At 38.0% G+C, this 24,352-nt stretch overlaps 1 protein-coding gene across 2 annotated transcripts; it reads left to right on the top strand.

Moving 5' to 3' along the window:
- Window positions 1–1,079: 1,079 nt before the first annotated feature.
- On the top strand, window positions 1,080–22,633 carry LOC138736780 (heparan sulfate glucosamine 3-O-sulfotransferase 5). Of its 2 annotated transcripts, XM_069886820.1 has the most exons (3): window positions 1,080–1,158; window positions 7,597–7,738; window positions 21,468–22,633. In XM_069886820.1, exons 2-3 carry the CDS (start codon window positions 7,632–7,634, stop codon window positions 22,390–22,392), a joined length of 1,032 nt encoding a protein of 343 aa, XP_069742921.1. In that variant the 5' UTR covers window positions 1,080–1,158; window positions 7,597–7,631; the 3' UTR covers window positions 22,393–22,633. The 2 variants fall into 2 exon arrangements, with proteins under 2 accessions (XP_069742921.1, XP_069742920.1); XM_069886819.1 differs by lacking the exons at window positions 1,080–1,158; window positions 7,597–7,738 and adding an exon at window positions 21,228–21,275 and having other exon boundaries at window positions 21,468–22,632.
- The last annotated feature ends 1,719 nt before the right edge of the window (window positions 22,634–24,352 follow it).

Consider the following 24,352-nt stretch of genomic DNA (forward strand, 5'->3'; position numbering starts at 1 on the left):
TTTTGATGGGCCTGGAAGTACAAAATGAGGAACAATGTTGTTTTTCTGAGGAACAATGTTGTTTTCCATTTTAATTTTGTTATTGCTTACTCTATATTAAATTGTAACAGTATGAATCTAACTCTATGAGATCAATAGAAATTCTGGATGAAACACATTATGAATAAATTATTTTAAATTTGAAATTGTCTGATTTAGAATCGCTAACAAAGTGCATCATAAACAGAAAATAAAGATTCATTTTGCATCAGTAGCAGGCAAATGCAATGGTTTATTTCTGTGAAATTGTGCAGTCCAGAATTATAATGAAGCCCATTTGTTGAAAGTGAATTACCACCTTCATATGGAACTGAAAAACTGCATGTGTTTGCATGTTTCTTTAAAAACAATGATTTTATGCCATAAATGATTGATATTCAATGATAAAATCTCAGCTAGAATGTAAATGCAAGACAATGTAGTAATTCTTAAAGAAGGCATTTGGAGCATGGATAATGTACCAAGAGTTGTGAAGTTAGACCTGTTTAACCTGAGGTAAGTGGTTGTCAATATGTGTTATTTGTAAATTAATTTGTTGTCCTAAACTCACATTTGCATCCATCTCAAAGCAGCAGACATGCTAGCACATTACAGGGACTAAGAGATTAACTTCCTCATAACAAATACATTAATTAAGGTTCATTTTTTCACTGGCCTCATCACTTGAAATATTTTTTATGAAAATCATTTACTTTCCTTTCTAATTATTTGTGTCACTTTTTTCTCTCTTTGTCAAATGAACTGATACATTCCACACGCACCAGCTTTCCCTTAACTACTCTCTATCTCAGTAATCCCTCAGAATCAAGGATGATTGCTCTCACTCCAGTTTTGTTGATTCTGAGCTGGCAAGTGAAGCCAAGATTCACATATGTCTGTGGGATGTTCGTGAATGCTTTATGAACATCCACAAACCATCACCTCCATCTATCTGACATCCTCTGTCCACAATGCAGCTTGGAAGAGAAGAACTACTCTGCGTTGCATTCAGCTTTGTGGAGAATCACAAGCAGGACTCATCGAACTCTTGTCACACAGCAACACCCATTTCTCAGCAGAGCTCACAATGAGGAGCAGGAAGCAGTTTTACAAATGGAAAATGTTGGAGGTCCTCAGCAGGTCAGTCAGTATCAGCGGAACAAGTTATGTTTAATTTGATTTTTTTTTGTTCAGAGCATTTAGTTCTTAATGCAGATCACACCAAGGAGTGAAGCTATAGTTGTTGTGAGGCTTTTTTGCTATATTCATGAACAAATTTCAAGTTCATGCAATTTCATTTTTTTTTTGTAATCCCTTTTACATGATTCACTAGTTTCTCAATGCATCCTCAGTTGCAGGTACATTACAATTCTTTAGCAGGAGCACACATCTCCATACTCTGATGAGACCATTCAAACTTGCGGCTGATAATATTTTGATGGCAACTGAATTGAATCCTTCAACAGGACAAGTAGATAATATTAAAATATAGATGCAATTATGATTTAATCAAATCATGGGAAAAAGTTAAAGGGTAACTAACTTCTCTTTTTTCAATGTTCCCAAAATCTGTGATTGATGGAAAGCACACTCAACAATCAGTTTGCAAACAATCTAGCCCCATTGAGACCAATGATACAGAGCAGAGCCTCTGCAATATGATCCCATAACTTGATACCACTTCCTCATTTCTCTTAAATTGATGAATCCAGAATTGTGTTGATGAGCTTGTGTTGGAATTATTTTGGAAAAAAAAATCACTAAAATGATTAACTGCAACTTATCCATACCCACAATTTTCTGCTTTTTCAAGAATTAGTGGTTTTTCTTCAGTTTAGATCTGTACACTTCTTTTTAATTCAGCTTTGTGCTTCTAATGGTAACCATTTGACTCAAGGCCAAACTAAATGTCAATAATGTGAAAAGGAGCCAAAGCCCATGCAGCAATGTACAGCTGAAATAAATTTAGTGTGTACAGTTATTAAACTTTATTCAGATAAATGCTTCAGTTTAATGGAAGACAAATTTGATTTCAACAGATTTTTTCAAGCAACTGCACAAAATATCAAAGGCCCCACACTCCAGAGACACATTGGTGCCAGTCCAAGGGGCAATGTTAAGCTCAAGGCAGCTAAATAAGAGTAGTTTTGATAAATAATGCATGCATTATTTCACAAAGAGGAAACCAAAGTAGGGGACTTATTTGAGAATTTGGTATTGGCTTGAAGCAAAGACCATGATTGTTCCCATGTGAAAAGTGCATTGATCAATAATAATAAACTGTGTGCAGTTGAATAATTCATAGGGTTTCTCCAAACACTCAAAGGAAATCTTTAGGAGAACAAGAGACGCAGCCAGAAATACAATATGCTAAAGTCATTAAAATGGATATTGACATTCAATTCTAATATTTCAAAATTCATAATTACATTTCAACTTAAATATTTTAAATATGTTGGAGTTGTATTTGGCAAGAAGATTATTTATATTTATCTGGTCCTACACATAAGGATATGCTGTTTGACTGTTAACAACGCAACCACATTATCTCATTGTAATTTTGGTGGCTTTAAATTAGACTTTGGGTTTTCATTTTAAAAAATGTAATGCATTTTATTATATTTCTATAGTATTTTTTATCATCACTGGCTAGTTAAATATCAGAATGAAAATATAATGGAATATTTGCCCTGATAACTTTGTTTTAAACCCTGGATGATTGTCATATAGGACGAAAGCTACAGGTAAAGCAGACACCTAATGTAAAAGTGAGATATAAACTTGTTGCTCCTGTTTAAGTAAATTCTGGCATGGCAGGAATGGGCTGAACTCTGAGGAGAGGGGGGGGGGGTGTGTTATTACCCACATTAAAAAAAAGCTTGTACTGTAGGTGCAGTTTGTGAAGTATACAGCAAAAGCAATAGCGTTCAGAGACTAGAAAAAACATCAGCAAGTTATACAGAGTTTATGGAAGCATTTTGAGCACCTTTAGGTACCTATGCTCAGATATAAAAATTATTTTGCAATAGAGGAATTTAACTGCCTTGGCAGATGAATATACTAAAACTTCCTGCTTGACAATGCACTATTATGTTATTGGTATATATGTGGGGCTTTTTATAATGATATTCCAGGACAGTGGTTTGAACTGTTCTTTATAATATATTTTATTGAGTTTAGCGTAATAGGCATAATGTTAATTACACAATGTGTCAAAATGAGTAAGTGACCATTTTAAAAACTCCATCAACAATCTTTAAGATTAATTTGGTACCCTGTCTGTTAATTGCTCTGTTTGGTTTTAATCGCAACTCACGTGAACTTCTAAAAATGTTTTCCAAACTATTTCACTTGGTTTCCACAAACACCCTTTCAATTTTTGGAATTATAGGTTTATAAACTCAATAAAGTTTATTTACCAATTAGTACAAAGTTTATAATTTCAACACAAGCTTATCAATGCAATTTTGGATCCATCCATGTAAGAGAAATGAGGAAATGGTATCAGGTTATGGGATCATATTGCAGGAGCTCCGCTCTGTAGCAATGGTCTCCTTCCCCAGGAAATGATTTTTTTTTCTAATTCTGATATATTCCCTCTTGATGTATGAACATGGCTTTGAGATTGATGGATTCTTGTCATTCAAAGAATGAAAGAGTCCTGAGAGCAGGACACAGCAAATTTTACTGCTCATTTTACAGTCAGACATGAATTAGTTGAAGGTCAGAACAGGTTGGATATTTTAATATAGCAGTGAGAGTGATTGAATTCAGTGCTTCTGAGGAAATGGGGGAGATGTGGAGGATAGTTGCATAAACCAAGAAGGAACACAGTGAAGCATTTTAATATGAAATGAAGACAGAGGACTGAAGAGGGAGATGAGGACTGTCAAGAGAAATGGGAGTGGGGAAAGGTCGCTGGTCAAGAGAACAGTACCAACATAAATTCAGGTATCGGTGGTAGAAGGATTGCCCATTTGCAATAAGAAACTGAATTTTTGATCATCACCTTTAATGATAACAACTGACTTAATAATCAAGCTTTCATCTATGTAAAACATAAACTAGTTTCCTCAGAACTTTTGACTCAGACCCAAATGTGCTGCCAACTGTTCTGCAGCTGATATCATGAAGAACATTTACATTCAAGTTCAATTCTATTATCCTGAGCACAACACAACTGAGAGAGGAGTTTGCAGATGACACAACTGTAGTTGACCTCATCAGCAACAATGATCAGTCGCACTACAGAGAAGAGATGGAACATGGTTTGAGAATAACAATATGAGTCTCAACAGGGACAAGACAAAGGAGATGATCATGGACTTCAGGAGGACCAGAAATGACCACCTTCCACATCAACAATTCTGTAGTAGAGAGAGTGGAGAGCACTAAGTTCCTTGGAGTTCACTTAACTAGTGACCTATTATCAACATTTCCTCACTTGTCAGGAAGGCACAACAATATCTGTACTTCCTGACAAGACTGAAGCAGGGAAGGCTACCGGCCGCCATTATGTCAACCTTTTATAGGAGCTCAATTGAGAGCACCCTGGCCAGCTGTATCACAGTGTGGTACAGTTGCTGAAAAGAAATAGATTGGAGGTCAATCCACAGGACAATAAGAGTGGCAGCAAGATTACTGGAGTCGATCTCCCCCCTCCACCCACCCCCCCCCGAATCGACGTGATCTACCGGAATCGTTGTCTGAAGAAGGCGCACAAAATCAATGAGGACCCCTTCCATCCTGCACACAGCATCTTTCATCTGCTCCCATCGGGGAAGAGATACAGGTGTATCAGTGCAGCACCACCAGGCTGAGAAACAGCTTCTTCCCGTGAGCAGTGAAAATGCTGAACAACCAAAGGAACTGCTCGCACTTACCATCTGAGACTGTAATTTGTACAAACCAATATTTTTATAGATGCACATAACACTTGTCCTGCATATGTAGTATTTGTCTGTGAGTGTGTTATATCTGGTGGTGTATCTGCATGTTTTGCACAAAGGAGCAGAGAACACTGTTTTATCATGTGGTACTTGTCAAATCAGATGACAATAAACTTGACTTGAGTATACTGCTAAAATTGACTTCATTCTGATACATTGCAGTAGCAGGGCCAATTTCCTTTCTCATATAAAACAACTTCAAAGAAGAACAGAGAAGACACTCATCCACCCATCACCCAACATTACATCCTTTACTCCACATTTTATCCATCACCCTGAACTTGATCCATCACCCATTAAGCATTTTTTACACAGAAACTTCGGGATTATTCTGAAAAAAAAATCTCCAGTGTGTCCCAATGTGGTTGTTTACACAGGGGCACTTTTACACAGCTTTCCTGTGTTGCAGAGTTTGCCGGAGGGGGAGTACCATATTCATTAGGTTTGTTTCTTACGGAGTGACTGTGGTCAATTTACGCTGCAGCTGCTCAATAAAAAAGTATCGGGGTATGAGTGGAAAAGTCACAGGATGGAATTTGCATGAAAAGATTCCATCCTGACATTTTTACACTTCCAACAGAGCAGAAATTCAGCATCTGCGTAGAAGTGCTTAATTGTAATCCAAACAGATTCTCTAGTTGTCAACTGATTTTTATCAATGGGAGCTTGCTGGGTGAATGTTGACTGTTGCATCTCACACATTGCAATAGCAGCAAAATTCCAGTGCTTCATTGGCTGTAAAATGCTTTGAAATATTATGAAGGAAACATGCAAGGTGCTAAATGAATGGATGATACTATGGAAATGGAAGACTCTCTTCCTTGATACCACTAGAATGTCAAGAAAAATGTATTAGTTCACTTAAGTACACTTTGTTCAAACATAAATAAAGTTTTGCAGTAGAGAAAATGTAACATTATAATTCAAGTTGACATCCATTTTCTTTCTATTGGGATAAGGATTATGTCAATGTCTTTAATTATTGCAAGACAGCGCACCCATAGAATCTTGCAGATAACACGTCTACACAAAGGCAAAATGAAACAGCTAGCAGTTGTCGCTACTGCTTTTGTAAAGATTATAGATTATCATTAAGTTTTGTGCAGCTGATGAAAAAGAATGTAGGTTATAATCTAATATGGTGAACATATTTTTGGATTTAGCATTTTATATTGTCCATGCAATTGGTGAGGACTAAAAAGCAGATTCCGTATTTCTCCAGTGAGTCTCTTGCAATAATCCATTCCATAAGGTCTTGGAAGAAAATTATTTGAACACAATGCTGTGGTTGGATGGGTTCGAGGCTGTACCCTGGGAGGTGGTGTGAGCTGGGTAGTTGCCCACTCATTCAATCGCAAATTGCTGTTGCTCATCGATAGAGAAATCGGAGCCATATCCTTTTTCAAAAGGACAGGAAAAGAACAAAGTTGGAATGAGATTGACCCTGCAGCTTCTTGCATTCAGTCTCTAGCTACAACATCAACAGCAGAAGCGCAGAATGAAGTTTGCCTACTATATTCCTGTAGGCACATGAGAGTGCCAAAAGAGACCTATAGAGGGAAGGAGTGTGAGATGGTGAGATATTATGAACATCTTGAGGGAATCTTATTGCACTCTTGAAAATTATGGAAAGTATGCCCTGTTAAAACAGATGGAGCTTATTGAAAGCAGGCCAGAAGAGCAGCAGGAGAATGTAGCACTTTGTTCAATGCTAATAATTCCTGATATACTAAAAGGTACATTGCTGTCTGCTGATCTCATTCCGAATGGCGTCAACTTTGCAGGGAAGTGTGCAGCAATACAAAAACTATTGTTTTGCCTCCGATCTTTTGCCATTAATCAAAACAATTAGAATAGCTTGAAAAAGGACTGATTAGCGAATGTTGCATGATGAAAACTGGGCAGCACAGTTAGTGTAGCAGTTAGCGTATCGTTGTTACAAAGCCAGGGTTCTGGGTTCACATCTAGTGTTGTCTGTAAGGAGTTTGTATGTTCTGGGTGCTCAGGTTTCCTCCTACGGTTCAAAACATACCAGGGTTGTAGGTCTTTTGGGTTTAAATTGGGTGGCACAGGCTCGTTACCATGCTGTAGGTCTAAATTTATAAACTTAAATGATGAGAGATAGAAAATTAGATGATGCTTTTATGTCTTCCACAATGAGAACTGGAATCACTGTTCAATGGTGAATCTGATGGGAGTATGAAAGATGTTCCAGCCCCTTCAAATGTCTGATACAAATGTATAATTTCAATCCATACCAACAGTGTATTAAATAACAAAACTTTCCAGCTCAAAGACACAGGTTAATACAGAAGTAATACAAAAAAACAGCATGATTGGTAGAGTTAACTGGAAGAGAATGCTTATAAATGGCATTCTTCACTATTGTGTTGGTGTAGTAGGGCAATTAGATGAATGGACTTTCTGGGAACATGTACACTAAATCATTAGTCTTCATTGTGGGAAAGAAGTATTGATCCAATGGATTATCTATGGGTTACTTTTTTTTAAAAAATACATGATTACTTAACCTCTTAAAACCATATGATTGATCAACTGACTTCAAATTAACAGCAGTTCATGAATTTTCACATTTCTGATAGGTGCTTTTACTGTCTGGTCACTGCAGGCTGAAGAAGCAGTCTTGAAGATTGATGGAGGGCCATGCTATTCAAACAGCAGGCGTTGCTGAGACAGAAGCTCTTTTTACTGGGCAGCCTTGCTGTTGGAAGTCTCTTGTACATAGTTGCCAGAGTTGGGAGCTTGGATAGGTTAGTATGCTTGTTCTCTTTTTCATATTCAAGGGACAACATTTATATTGTATTCTGTTTTTAAATTTATTCTATGTAGCAATGAATGTGGATTCATGCCAACAATTTCAGGAGTTGGAGTGCTCTCCAGGGAAGACAAAACACTTTCCCAGACTGAAGGATGAAAAAATTTGAGTGCAAGTCAATCTGATCCTTTCGGAGCAGTATTGACAAGGACTCACACCCACATTTAACAGGCACAAAAGGGATGGGAGAGAGGAATCTTTTAAAAAATCTATTAAACTCAGAGACTAATGGAAAATATGTCCAGGAACTCTGACTAAAACTAAGCTCTGAAATTCAGAATTAAATTTGCAGATTTAAGTGATGCAACAATTGCATTATCTATATGTTAGAGAAATCAATCAAATAATTTTATGGTAAGCACATAAAAAAGATAAATTTTCTTATAAATGGTCTCAAAATTCATGAGTCAGTTTATGGGGCCATCTTTAACATAATAATTTCTTTGATCACTCATGTGTTTAATTTGTACTAAAAACAATTCTTTCATGTGAAAACACCAAAGAAATAAACAAGTTACGTTGCCCTTTGCCCTATTACACATTAAGTGCTTGCGTTGTGACATTTTCTTCCTATGTGGGCATAAATTATTTAATTAGTACAGAGGATTTAAGTAAAGGGTACAAATATGGTGAGAGGACCCCCAATCACCATTTGTTGAAACAACTAAAATTATATGGATGAGTTGCACAGTGAGGATGAAATCTTTTTAGGTGAAGTAAGATAATATCCAGATGGCAATGTCTTTAATATTATTAATGTTTCTCTCAATGAGCATGTGAGGTGGGAAAGAAAGTGAGAGGAGAAGGTATGCTTTTGCATCACCATTGTAAGTTGGTATCAATGAGGGCTTAAAAAACCTTCAAAGGTTACCAACTGAGGCACAAGAGGGCATCCAGAAACATCAAAAGGTAGTCAAGCCTGGTATGAAGGTAGAAATATAGGATTAGGTGGGTAATTATGACTACTAGAGAAAGATGAAATGACAGGAGCAAGATCCTGAACAACCGTAAAAACAGGCACTAAATTGGTAAATTGGCCTGGAAATATAGAAATTACTTTGATGCGTATATCCTTGGAATAAATATATGGAATAGAATGGGGGTGGAGTGCAGAGGTCGCAGTTATTTGCTGCTCATCGATAGAGAAATCGGAGCCAAAATTTGCATGGACAAAATTTGCATGGAGCAGGGTTAGATGCACTGTTTTCAAATTTCAGAGATCAGTATGATGGATGAGTGCCAAAAAGCACAGCAGTGCAGGGACCTTTGCGAGATTTAGAAGAGGAAAGGTGCAGAAGGGTAGCATGGCAAAGAGAAGAAAGGAACAGTGAGAAAAGATGCCTACCTTTGGGTTTAATAGCAGTAGATAATCTTGACAAACAAGTAGGAACCATTGTTTGGCCCTAGTTCAAGAAATGGTTAAAGCATTAGGACAATGTAAGAAACAACAGGAAAAGGATGAAGTCAGGAAAGGGGAGGTTCATATACATTCATGTAACATTAATTATAGAAATAAATTATCCAAAAAAGGAAAAAATATCACATCACTTTAGAAGCTTTCTCCACCCATCAAGCCACCTGTACATTGAGATATGCTTTTTTTTTTCTTAATTCATGCATCTCATTCGAACACATTCAGATGTACAATATTTTTGAATTGTTTTTTTCTGACTGACCTCACCACATCCCTCACCATCACCAATTATTTTACATACAAAATCTCCAATCATTTCTTTTAACCTGTTCATTCTCAAAATGTGAAGAAACAGAAAGGAAGAAAGGGAGGTCAGTCAATCTTGTCTTAATTGATCAGCAATGCCGATCCTGACAGACAGATGGTCTAAGCTATTGGTGCATTGTCACGAGGTGTGTGTCAGACTATATGATTTCACAGACAACTTGACACCAATGAGTTCAGATCGTCGACTTCTCTCTAACTTCTAATTATTTCACATGTGACCAGCAGGAATTTCTAATTAATTATATGTTCTAAATTTAGGCTAATTAGGGTTAACTATCTAGAAAAGCAGCCATGTCAATAGAATGTTTTTCCAAAAAAAAATGTTTTGTTTTTAAAAAGCAGTACTTAACCTCAGGAAATACACAGTTATATTGATCGAACAATAAACAAATTCAAATTGGATTACACTGAAGATTGATATCAGGTTGTGTGAAGTCAGAGCATCTGAATGAACATGTTTTACTTTAAATTATGGAGTATAGATGTTCTATCTGAAGGAAAGTCATGATAATGGATTTGTCAGAGCAGTATATATGCATGTATAAATGACTGATCACTAAAGCAAGAAGAAATAAGTGCAAGAAATGTTAATCGATAGTAGTAGAAAACAGTTCGGTCTTGAGAAGGAAATAATTGATAGATTTCAGTGGCTGCTCCCACTCTATTACTACCAATAAATAGAATGATGTAATTTATGATTAGAATCAATAAATCTTTAATGAAATCCATTTCAGTAATTGTTCTGTGAGGCAGACACACTCAATAATTTAAACAGAAATTTAATGTAGTTATGTCAGCTGTGTGTCATAAACTGCACCATGCTAAGATGATTTAAAACCAATTTATTTCATTATTACCTATATGATGAAGAAGGCTATTTTTCTGTTCCTGATATAAAAGAGCTTCTCATGTTTGGCCATTGATACTCGTTTTAAATATTATGTAAATTTTCTTTGCTATGTCCAGATCAAACACATTAATTCTGTCTAGAAATTTTCTGGATTTGGGAATTTGTTGCTTTCTGGAAGCTATAAATTTATGAAAGAAGGCAAAAGAGGCCCTGATCAAGAAGGAATGACATAATTTGCCTCAGGGTTTATTCATCACCACAGAGGGTAAACTACCTGGTATGGCACTTGTGCATATGAGGGAATAACAAAAAAACAGATTAGATCCAATGATTTTATTTATATTCAATATTCAGCACGTTCATGTTGAAATAGTGCTATTATTCACAGAGAAGGGAAAAATGGCAAGAAGCAAGGTCCTGGTTGCATTTAAATAATCACCATTGGAAAAGAAAGCATATAATTAGATATATCAAAGTGTCAACACCAAGAAATACAGTCACAGACTAAAATTAATCACATCCTTTTGGGAAGAAGAGGAGAAACTGAGTAGTTATGACTAGTTTCAATTTAGTTCATTGCATAGGGATTGTGAGATACCCTCTAGGAATAAGAAATATAGTTTATAAAAGGAGAAATTGGATGAACAAATTAAAATGGTGAACCAAAGTAGACCTGGGAGTTAAAAAGTACAGCAGCTAAAGCTATTTTAGAACCATAGTAGCAGTAGGGGAGTGACAGAGTAGAAATATAAAGCATAAAAGATACTGGCTTAAAATTGAGTGGAACATAACAAATATTCTGTATGATTAGTCGTTTCAAGTCCATGCAAGGGAAGAAATTAAGCCTTGTTAATGTAGAAGTTAGCACAAAACTAGTACAATGCCAGCAATAGGGTTCGAACCCAGCACTGTCTGTAAAGAGTTTGTACGTTCTACCTGTGACCTGTGTGGGTTTCCTGTAGGTGCTCCAGTTTCATGTATGCTGTAACTACAAATGAAAAAAAGAGAAAAAAATCAATTACTATTTTAATTAAAAACAAATATAAGTATTATATGTCCAAATAGTCAAAAATATATACAAACCCCAAAAATAGCTCCTAGTTAGATCAACATTAATAAAGACTATGTAGAAGATTTGACTATCATTATTTCATCATTTTACATCCATAATTCAAAATGGACATAAAATAAAATAACTAAAGTTGTAAGGTGTTTGTACGCTCTCCCTATGTGTGCATAGTGTCTAGTTTTCTCCCATCCTTCAAAAATGTACAGGGAGTATAGGTTAATTGGTGTATTTGGTGGGGGGGCATGGACTCATGGGTCAGAAGGGCCTGTTAGCATGCTGTAAGACTACATTTTCAAATTTGCATTTAAACTAGATATTATCATCTGCAAACTTGATTATTTTGTATTGAACTCAGAAATTGCAGTATGAGTTTAACAAGGAATGTTAATCAAATAAAGAAGATGAAATTTAGTACAGTGCATTTGGGAAAATAAACAATTCCAAAGACATACGAGGTTAGTAGACTAATTAGTCACATGGTGTACTTGGGCAGTTGGAGCTAGTGGGATGAATCTGTTACCAGGCTTTATCACTCAATTATAAAAAATAAATTAAACTATTTACAATGAATATGTAAATTTTGGTGTCTGTACCTGAAGAGGGAATACAGTAAACCTCTGTTATCTGGAATTCGAGCAACCAAGCAACTTGCAAAAAAAATTGCAGAAAATAAACAGGTGAAAACTACAGCTTTAAGATTGGCATGCCTCCCCATTAGTTTGCCAATCACACAACAGGCAGTCTCAAGCAACCAGAATATTTACTTATCTGGCATCTACCAATCTCCATAGGTGCCAGATACCAGGGGTTTTACTGTATTTGTTTTAGCAGCCTTGCATTCAAAATTCTCCAAACTGATGTTTGGATGTAAGTAACTATATAAAGTGATTTGAGTTGCATGTGTCTGGACCTATTGGGAAATGATAACATCAAAATTTAAATGATCTGAAGAGTTTATTAGTTTTCATTAAGAAAAGTTGAGCTGTAGTGAAACAGTTAAGATTGTCAGGGCTAGCTTGAAGGACTCTGTGGCCTGTACCAACTCCTACTTCTTATGTGCTTGAGTTGTAATGACTTCAAAATGGTGAAAATTTAAACTGAATGAGATATAGGTTTCTTTCCAGATTACAATAAGAATATCCAGGATACTGAAAAGAATAACTAATGTGTTAATAAGCTACTGGCACACATAGTCACAATAGGACAATATAAACTCAGAAATAATTCACAGCCGTTATGGTGCTTTAATAAGATAGATGTTAACAATAATGGTCCTATTTTGTTCAGAATATTTAGCAGCACCAAGTAGAGCAGAGATGCAATGTTTTTCCTCAACATACATGTAACCATTTGAAACATTTCTAATGAGAACAAAAAACGAATACAAAGTTGAAAATAAACTTAATTCCCTGACAGGACAGACAAAGAGAAATCTGGATTTGTGCAGAAAATATACTGGTTCATGAAGAGGCAAGAGGTACTTTAAAATATTTGTGCGATGTCATTTATCAAGGTAATCTCAAAACATTTGCACTGTCCACAGAACTGTAGTGATTCATTTATCAGACAACAGTTACTCTGTTCAGAAGTCTATAGTATTCCTTCCTTCTAAGGAGTAACAATATTTCCTCTGATGTTTAAATTCAAATTTAAAAGCTGATAACCTTCCACATATTCATTATGGTTAGATTATTCCACAGGAGTTCAGCTACAAGAAGACACGAGGTTGCTTTGACAGGCAATGTGAAGGAAAGTCCTAAGGGTTTCTACAGGTATTAAGAACAAAAGGATAGTGAGGGACAAAATCGGTCCCCTTTAAGATCAAAGTGATCAGCTTTGTATGGAGCCAAAAGAAATGGGAGAGATCATAATTTTTAAAAAATCAGGATTCACTCAGGAAAGGCCACAGAGTCGGGGAAGTACGGAAAACAAGCAATGAGGTCATGGAATATATACAGATTAAAGAGGAGGAAGTACTTAATGCAAATAAGGGTGGATAAATCCCCAAGGGCTGACAAGGTATACTCTCACTCATATAGGAACATAGGAACATAGGAAGTAGGAACAGGAGTAGGCCAAAAATGGCCCATCGAGCCTGCTCTGCCATTCAGTACGATCATGGCTGATCTAATTTATGACCTAACTCCACCTACCTCCCTTCTCCCCATATCCCCTAATTCCTCTATCATGTACAAATTTATCTAACCGAATTTTAAATATGTTTAATTAGGCAGCCTCAACCACTTCCCTGGTTAGAGAATTCCAAACATTCACTACTCTCTGGGAAAAACTATTTTTCCTCATCTCTGTCCTAAATCTACTCCCCCGAATCTTGAGACTGTGTCCTCTCGTTTTAGTTTCCCCGGCTAGCTCAAAAAACCTTCCTACATCTATCCTTCATAAGATACCCTTCATAATCCTATATGTTTCTATAAGATCTCCTCTCATTCTTCTGAACTCGAGCGAATACAATCCTAGATGATTTAATCTTTCATCATAAATCAACTCCTTCATCCCAGGGATCAACCTAGTAAACCTCCTCTGGACCGACTCCAAAGCCAGTATATCCTTCCTCAAATATGGAGACCAGAACTGGACACAGTACTCCAGGTGCGGTCTCACCAGTACCTTATACAGTTGCAACATTACCTCCCTACTCCTGAATTCAATTCCTCTAGTGATGAAGGCCAACATTCCATTTGCCTTCTTAATAACCTGCTGCACCTGCAACCTAACTTTTTGCGATTCATGCACAAGCACTCCCAAGTCCCTCTGCACAACAGCATGCTGTAGTTTTTCACCCTTTAAATAATATTCAGCTCTTTTATTTTTCTTGCCAAAATGAATAACCTCACACTTACTAATATTGTACTCCATCTGCCAGACCTTTGTCCACTCATCCAGCTTAACTATATCCCTCTGCAGACTCTCCACATCCTCATTACAATTTGCTCTTCCACTCAATTTGGTGTCATCTGCAAATTTGGCTACACCACATTTTGTCCCCTCCTCCAAGTCATCAGTGTAAATGATGAACAGTTGCGGCACCCCACTTACCACTCTCTGCCAACCTGAAAAACTCCCATTTATCCTGACTCTCTGCCTCCTGTCAGGCAACCAATTTTCAATCCAGGCCAATATACTTCCCCGGACTCCACTTTCCTGTAACTTACTGATAAGTCTCTTGTGCGGCACCTTATCAAACGCTTTCTGGAAATCCAAATATACAACATCAACCTGTTCCCCTCTCTCCACCGCACCCATTATATCCTCAAAGAATCCTAACAAGTTTGTCAAACAAGATCTTCCCTTTCTAAAACCATGCTGCATCTGCCTGATTGAACCCTTACGTTCCAAAAGTTTCACTATTTCATCTTTAATGATGGCTTCAAGCATTTTTCCAACCACAGACGTCAAGCTAATTGGCCGATAATTTCCAGTCTTCTGCCTACATCCTTTCTTAAAAAGTGGCGAGACATTTGCTGTCTTCCAGTCTGCCGGGACCTGCCCAGAATCCAAGGAATTTTGGTATATGACCACCAATGCATCAACTATAACTTCTGCCATTTCCTTCAGAACCCTTGGATGCATATCATCAGGACCAGGTGATTTGTCTGGCTTTAGTCCCATTAGTTTCTCCATCACTACTTCCTTTGTAACAACTATTTTATCAAGGCCCTCCCCAACATTCGCATCCTTAACTCCGCACTTGGGCATGCTGGACATGTCTTCCACCGTGAAGACTGACACAAAATATTTGTTTAATGCCTCGGCCATTTCCTCATTTTTTGCTACCAGTTTTCCTTTCTCATTCTCTAAGGGTCCTATGTTAACTCTGGCCACCCTCTTCCGTTTTATATATTTGTAAATTTTTTCTGTTTTTATAATCCTTTACTTTCATAATTCTTTTTCCCATTTCTTATTACCTGCTTTGTAACCCCTTGTTGTCTCTTAAAGTTTTCCCAATCTTCCAGTTTCCCACTGCTCTTTGCAGTTTTGTACACCTGCACTTTCAATTTTATACTCTCCTTTATTTCCTTTGTTAACCACGGTTGATTTTTCCCTCCCTTGCTGCCCTTTTTCCTGACCGGAATATATTTTTGTTGAGCATTACAAAATATTTCTTTGAAAATCTTCCACTGTTCCTCAACTGTTTCATCAATTAGCCTGTGCTCCCAGTCCACTCTGCCCAATCCCTCCCTCATCCTATGGTAGTCACCCCTGTTTAAGCATAATATATTAGTTTTAGATCTAACTATTTCCCCTTCCTTCTGAACGAGAAATTCAATCATACTATGATCGCTATTTCCTAGATGGTCTCTGACTATTACATCATTTACTCTACCTATCTCATTGCACAACACTAGATCCAGGAGAGCATTTTCTCTTGTGGGTTCCTTAACATGCTGCTCAAGAAAGCTATCACGGATGCATTCTATGAAGTCCTCTTCCAGACTCCCACGACCAACTTGATTTTCCCAATCTATGTGGAAGTCCCCCATGACGACTGCCGTATCATTATTACATGCCTCACTTATCTCTCTATTTATTTCCTGTGCCACTAAACTATTGTTATATGGTGGACGATAGATAACACCCACTAGGCCTCCTTTAGGAAGCCTAGTGTAGAAATTGCAGGGGCTCTGGCAGTAACATTTAAAATGTCTTTAGCCACGGGTGCGGTGCCAGAGGACTGGAGAGTAGGTCATGTTGTTCCATTGTTTAAAAAAGGTTCCAAAAGTAACACTGGAAATTATAGGCCAGTGAGCCTGACATTAGTAGTAGGAAAATTACTGGAAGGGGATCTAAGAGATTGGATATACAATATATGGATAGCCAGGAACTGATTAAGTATAGTCAACATGGCTTTGTGTGTGCTAGGTCATGTTTAAATAATCTTATAGAGTTTGCTGAGGAGGTTACCAGGAAAGTTGATGAAGGAAAACCTGTGAATGTTGTACATGGACTTTAGTAAGCCCTTTGACAAGGTCCTGCATGAGAGGTTAGTCAGGAAGGTTCAGACACCAGGTATTCATGGTGAAATAGTGAACTGGATTTGACATTGGCAATACAGGAGAAGCCAGAGAGTAGTAGTGAATAATGGCTTCTCAGGTTGGAGGCCTGTGACTAGTGGTGTGCCTCAGGGATCGGTGCTGGGACTATTGTTGTTTATAATCTGCATCAATGGTCAGGACGATAATGTGGTAAATTAGATCAGTAAGTTCAAATATGACATTAAGATTGGACGTGTGTGGACAACAAAGTAGGTTTTAAAAGCTTTCAGAGAGATCTGGACCAGCTGGAAAAATAGGCTGAAAAATGGAAGATGGAATTTAATCCAGACAAGTGTGAGGTGTTGCATTTTGGAAGAACAAAACAAGAAAAGACATACACAGTAAATGGTAGAGCACTGTGGAGTGCAGTACAACAGAGGGAGTTTGGAAAACAGATACATAATTCCCTGAAAGTGGCATCAGAGGTGGATAGGGTTGTAAAGAGAGCTTTTGGCATATTGGCCTTCATAAATCAGAGTATTGAGCACAGGAGTTGGGATGTTATGGTTAAGTTGTATAAGACATTGTGAGGCCAAATTTGAACTATTGTGTACAGTTTTGGCCACCTAACTACAGGTAAGATAGAAAGAGTGCAGAGAAGATTTACTAAGATATTGCCCAAACTTCAGGAACTGAGCTACAGGGAAAGATTAAATAGGTTATGACTTTATTCCCTGGAATTAGGGGTTTGATAGAGTTATTTAAAATTATGAGGAAGATAGAGTAAATGTAGATAGGCTTTCTCCACTGAGGGTAGGTGAGATATAAACCAAAAGGCCATGGGTTAAGAATGAAAGGGAAAATGTTTAGGGGGGATCATGAAGGGGAACTTCTTCACACAGAAAGTGGTGGGGGTGTGGAATGAGCTTCCAGCTGAAGTGGTGAATGCAGGCTCAATTTTAACATTTAAGAGGAATTTGGAAGAACAGAATTGATGTTTTTCAGAGTTAACATTCATTCTCAGGTATAACTATTGCATTGAATGCTTTCTGTCAAAGTTGTTCAATCTCTATGCCTTTCCTTAGCCAACACCTATTCAATTGATAGTTACTGTTCCAGTTTAAGGCATGTGCCCTTTGGTCACAATTTCCTTGTCTCACCAGACTAATTACAGTATTTCTGCCTGAAGTTAGTGATTAATATCCAGGTTGCAAATCCATTGAAATGTATGAGAGTAGTTTTAACTTTAAAGGAATTATGGACAGGTGGTGGAAGAGACATACTATCACTTGGCAGCTTGAGATCCTAGCCCCTTGGAGACCTCAGCATCATTAGCCAATTACAAAAGCGAAATAGATGGTCAGCTGCAGTATTCTAGCTAGGGTAAGGTGCAAATTTGATCAGTTCTCTTTCTGAGACAGAGGCTGAGACGAAAGGCAATTCTAAGAGATAATTCCAACCAGAAAGCAGCCAGCTACTTTTTCTTCCTCTTAAGCCCATAAGGAGCTTGAGAGGAAGAAATGAATGGAAAGCTGGTCATTTCAGTCCTAATAATCAAAATATGTGGATACGACTTTTATTCAACTGTAAATACTCCTCTGTCTCCATTGAAAAACAAAATGAAAAGACTGGGCCTCTAATGTTTCCTCTGGTGGTTAAGCAGTTCACTCCTGCTCAAATGGGTAAATTATATGTAGTGCACATTCCAACAGTTTGTGGAGTAAAAATGCTGGAGATTCATAATGCACACATCAGAGATTGCCTTTCATTTGAAATGGGTAGTCATTACATCTCAGATTCCATATCAGGAAAATAGAAGTATAAACTTCAATTATATTTAAATTAGTATTAAATTTAGATATTCAGAATGGTTACACAACCTTCTGGCCCATGAGCACATGGGAACCGGAGCATCAGAAGAAACCCATGCAGACAAGAGAAGTATGTACAAACTCCTTACAGACAGCAATGGATTAGAACCTGTGTCATTGGTGCTGTAATAACATTGTGTGCATCACTACACTAATTGTTCCGCAATGTGGCAATAAGTAACCACAGTTGTTTTCAACCCACAATTGGTCTGCTTATGTCAATTGCAGTGAATTAAAATCAGCACCATGTGTCTTACGCGTACATACATAGATGAAGTAGTGGCCCTGCAAAATGCTTTTGACTTCCCCAGTCAATTAGTCAATATTATGTGCCAGTTCTTTATTACATTGATTTCAGACTCCACTTTTCTGTAACCTTATCTTCCTTGTTTATAGGAACTAGTGGATAGCAACTAAGAAACGATAATGCTGACAAGATCTTAAAGTTGAAATATTCCTGTTTGCCCTTTGGAGTTCAATTGATACATAAGTAATCCTGATTTGGACATTGGCAGGAAACAAACATGGGATGGAATATAAAGCATGGAGCAGTAAAAGCATTCTGCTCCATTTATGCTGCAAAATAATCAATTTAAAAAATCATATTAAAATTAATGTAATAACTTAAAATTAAACAAAAAATATTGGGCATGCATGCTAAGCAGCTTCTGAAAATTTGAGAATGAATAATTTAATAAAATAGTATTACGTATTAGACATTTCATTTTCTGCATATTATCTTGGCCTGTTAAATTTCATATATCCTTCATCTTGGTTGAAGTGGCAGTGATTGGGCTGGAGGACCTATTATTTTTCCATGCTGCTGGCAATCCCTTGTGAGAAGAACATGATTATCCTGAGACAGGAAGCTACACATTTTACCTCAAGGCTGATTAACCCAGCCAGACTCTCAGCCTGACTGAAAGGCACTTGGGAACATTTTCACATTTTCCCTGCATGCAAGCATATTCAAGAAGTGTTCAAATATATTCATCCTGAAACCATTCATGCCATTGCCCACAAACTCCAATGGTGCTTAAGCAAGCATAAATTGGAGCTTCATCCTGAAAGTCTTGAGTTGCAATGTGCCTACATTGGTTTGTGTTCAATGACCAGAAGCTCTTCATGAAGTTCCTGGACATATTATAATTGTCATAAAGTACTGAAAGTTCAAGGTCAAAGTAAGAGAAATCCCAGGTATTGGTTGGGAGTGAAATCCCCATCCATTATTAAACTACCCCAATTCAACCAGGATAGAAATAATCACTTAGATCAATGGTTAATTGGCCCAATTTACAAGCTTCTCATGTAGACATGAAGATGGCATGATTTGTATGAACATATCAGGTATGAATTTGCTTCAGTAGCATGTGCTAGATACTTGATACAGTAATGTATGTGGTTGTAGTCCACTTACAAATTCAGTTCGATTCAAATCGAGTATTTCAATCATCACAGAGTTGTTCATAGATGTCTGATGAAAGGCCATCATCTCAAAATGTTAACAGTGTTTCACCCTCAACAGATAGTGCCAGATTGTCTGTTGCTACATTGGAAATAACAAAAAGGGAATTTTAATGTTTGATGCAGTGAGAGGGGAGATTGACATGTCAGGAATCCTTTTTCAGCTTATCAATTTCCAGTTTTATAGAGGAGGCACAAGATGAAAGAAGTTCATACTGTTTAGGAAGCAAATTGACCATGCAATATTTTTAGTGTAATTGTTGGACTCTGATAATAATTTGTCTTGTAGTTTAGTTATGGAGTTCCTCACTTTCCCAGCCCTTTAATGGACCCAGCAGCTGAATTGAGTTGAGGGTATCTTTGCATGAAGAGAAAAGTCTTCCTCACACTTCTCTTGGGCCAAGAGGAACAGAAATGTTTACTTTCTCTGCAGCATTTCCATTGTCAGGCCAACCGTGAGACAAACTCCCCCAGGATTAGGCACTGATTCTAGGATTGGATAACTCTCCACTGTGGTTACTTAAATGAAAAAAGCCTCTTCTCAGCTTCTAGCTCATCGAGCAGTCCCATCTGATTATGCCCTTTTCTCCAAAGTTCTCCCTTTACGTCCCATCTACTTAAGAGTGATAAACAACTTTGCAAATATTGAAATTCAAATGAAGCTAGATCTCTTCAAACAAGGTATTATATTTGTGTTTCTGGGAAAAACTATGCTTTTGCATTACAAAGATTAATGAGGAAAGATCAAAAGTTAGGCAGAACCAGTTAAGGGAAAGGTTTTTGCTTTCATTTAGTGATGAATCAAATCCTTTAAGTAGCTGTAAGAATAAATAAAAATGTGTTTTATGTAAATACATTTCTTCAGTGTTTGTGTTTTTAGCAGCCCAGTTTCATTAGGCACTTTTGAGCTGCAGCACCTCAGTCGCCTTCCTGGGACTCAGGTGTAATTACTGGGGCAAAGGTGTTTCCAGCAGGGGGATTGACCCATTAAATTGCCAACCCGGTAACTTAAGGGGGATCCCGCTGCCCCCGCGATGACGTAGTAAGTGGAGCGTCGTGCACTCCGGGCAACTATTGGTAAGTTTTCCCCGCCCCCCCTACTGCCCATCAGTCACCCCTCAACCCCTCTCCTCTCCTCCCCATGGCAGTGACCCCTCTCCTCTCCCCTGCAGCAGCAACCCCTCTCCCGCTGATCGTGGAACCACCCTACACTCCCCCCCCCCGATGACATCGACCTCTCCCCCCATGGCAGCGACCTCAGACTCTCTGATTGTGGCCCCCCCTCTCTACCCCTTATAGCAGTGACCTCTCCCCCTCCACCCCAAGCCCCACAGCAGCAACTCCTCTCCCCCCCCCCCCACCCCGATCACGTCAGGCACTTCACCCAGGGGTTTCCCTGTGATGCCAGCATGCAAGCGCTGACATCACAGGAGTAACCGGGTTGGTCATTTTGCTGTTCAAGCTGCCGGTAGATACATCCTGGGTAAGTTTAACTGGATTTGCATCACGCTGACTGGGTCAGACCCTTTCAAACTGCTGCATGAGTGGGGCGCTAACCAGGCAATTGCCTGGTTAACCCCATTTTACATGGCAGTTTGAAAAGGCCTATTACCAGATGATCACAGACATATTGAGAACAAATATAATTTCATTGGCTTTGATTGCTTTATTACAGATTCCAGCCTGCATGTCCCATAGAAAGCCAATTTGGGGATCAAGACCAAATCATGCTTCGTGCTCTACAGTATAAACGAGGCTTGTCATATGACTTGCACAGAGGCAATGCAACAAAGGAGCAAATCAGACTGCATAACATGGTGCAACAGCTTCCTCAGGCCATTATTATTGGTGTACGTAAGGGTGGAACTCGTGCCCTACTTGAAATGCTCAACCTGCACCCAGCAGTAGTGAAAGCATCTCAAGAAATCCATTTTTTTGACAACGATGGGAACTATGCTAAAGGTATTGAATGGTATAGGAAAAAAATGCCCTTTTCCTACCCATACCAGATTACCATTGAGAAAAGCCCAGCATACTTTATCACTGAGGAAGTCCCCGAAAGAATCTACAAGATGAACTCATCCATCAAACTGCTGATCATTGTGCGAGAGCCAACAACTCGAGCCATTTCAGATTATACGCAGGTGCTGGAGGGAAAAGAAAGGAAGAATAAGACATACTACAAATTTGAAAAGCTTGCAATGGACCCCACTACCTGCGAGGTAAACACAAAATACAAGGCTGTGAGAACTAGTATATATACAAAACACCTGGAGCGATGGCTCAAATACTTCCCCATTGAACAGTTTCACATTGTGGATGGCGATCGCCTCATTACTGAGCCACTGCCTGAACTCCAGCTGGTGGAGAAATTTCTGAATCTAACACCCAGGATAAGCCAGTATAATTTATACTTTAATGCCACAAGAGGCTTCTATTGTCTCCGATTTAACATTGTTTTTAATAAGTGTCTGGCAGGCAGCAAGGGGCGAATACACCCTGAAGTGGACACTTTGGTCGTTAATAAACTGCACAAGTTTTTTCATCCATTCAATCAAAAATTTTATCAGATTACGGGAAGGACATTTAGTTGGCCATAAAAGTGAATCTTACAACAGATGTTAAGCAAATATTAATCAAGTGACAGCCAATACTTTCAACGATCGACATATAACAATCATCAAACTTTCTTTCAAATGGGTTGATGTGCAGCTAACAACAAGAGATACTAAAAAACATTATGTTTCAGGATTTTATATTTTCTTCCATTTGACCATTTTGTTAATAGGTCAATGTGAGTGTGAAGTGGAGATCACAGTTTTATAATCATGTCTACTTTTTTTATGAAAGTGGCAAAGAGAAAAAATTGATTAATATGTTTATTTTTTAGAAATCTGTTGTTAAATGAAATGGGCAGTAATATATAGATCTTGGCATCCTTAGACCAATGGCTGCACAATCTCTGCACGTGTGCTGTGTAGCTCTGTCCAATTTGAAACAAGGCAGTCCAGTTTTCCAAAAGGAGCCCGGCTGTTCTCAAATGTAAAGTCTGCCTCCAACTTCCTGTGTCTAATAGTGCAAAGATATTAGTCATAAAGATTGCTAACATTTACATTGTATCTACAAAGGCAAAGCAAACTTTGGAATCCTTTGGTTGTTACTTCATCATTTGCCTTGCCTGTTCTGTTTTGTGGTGTGAAGTGAGAAAAAGTTGTCACACTTGTTCACACCACAAGGTGAAACTCCTAAATTCAGGAACAGGCTCTGTTATTGCTTGTATTTGTTATTGTTTGGGCTGTGTGTGTTTCAGTGAGGAAATGGCTCCTTGTGTAGCTCTTGTTAGTACAATCACTAGTGCATGCTGTGAAGTTTTTCACAACATTTTCTCCAATTTTGGAAGATTGTAGTGACCTATTATCATTTTGAAATCACTACAGGCTCACTGTACAGGTCTAACACATTTGATATTGAAGTAAATATGCAATCATTTACTCTTGTAGAAGAAAATTCCTCAGATATAAACAGAAAATAATGGAATTACTCAGCAGGCCAGATCGCATCTGTGGGCAGAGAAAGAGGAGGGTATCAGATGTGTTACAGATATAAGTGGGCCAATGAATAGGGGATAAAGTCAAGATAGAAAGAAATAAGTTCTATAACAGAATAAAACAATGGGTCTGCCAGTTTTGGTTGTCGATTTTGGACAAGAGGTTGAGGCTGCTCTGGAGCCTGGCGTGCCATAAAGCTGAAAGTTGTGCAGGAAAGACCTCCTGAGGAAATTAGATCTTCCTCTGTCTTGGAGGCCATGGCCTGACATTCAATGGTGGGGTAATGATCCATAGCAAGAGTTATCTTGGGGCTAATGTCTGGCCTCTGTAAAATAGAGGTCAGTTTGCCAGTCCATAATAGCACCACATTTGTCAGTTGGCTTGCTGCAATATGGATTGGTTCTTATTGACTGGAGTGCTGCACATTCAGAAGAGGTTAGGTATAAGATCATTCCTAGGTATAGTGCTGACCAGTCATATTTAAAAGTATAAATAATGGGATTGATTAGACCTGCTAAACTCAAAACAATCTTCAGTTTATTCACATTTTCTGGGTTTAAATTAATTAATTCCCCAGGTAAAATTGCAATATATTCATGTTAAATTAGTCTGACCATGGAAATGAAGGATGAAGCTATTGCTAGTAACACCTTCAAGAAAGCAGCCACATTTTGAAGAAGTTGTCATAGTGAAAAGTTTGCCAATATAAATTCAATCTTTAGAGTTGTCAATGTTAATGATAAATACTGATCTATACTTCAAGCCAAGTTTTAACTGTCAAATGTTTCAGTCCATCTGAGAACCATTTGGTGTTGGCCTGCTTGACAGGTGGAGTGTTTCAAACATTGACATTTATACTTTATTCAGAAAAAAAAATCTCACTGCTGGTATAACCCAATGAGTCAAGTAGCATCTGTGGAGGGAAAAAGACACTCAACATCCTGGCTTGGGACCCTGCATCAGGAGTGAGAGTGTAAGGGAGTGATAGCCAGCAAAAGAGGTGAGAAGGAAA

Source organism: Narcine bancroftii, chromosome 6 (assembly GCF_036971445.1).
Source record: "Narcine bancroftii isolate sNarBan1 chromosome 6, sNarBan1.hap1, whole genome shotgun sequence".
Taxonomy (NCBI): Eukaryota; Metazoa; Chordata; class Chondrichthyes; order Torpediniformes; family Narcinidae; genus Narcine; species Narcine bancroftii.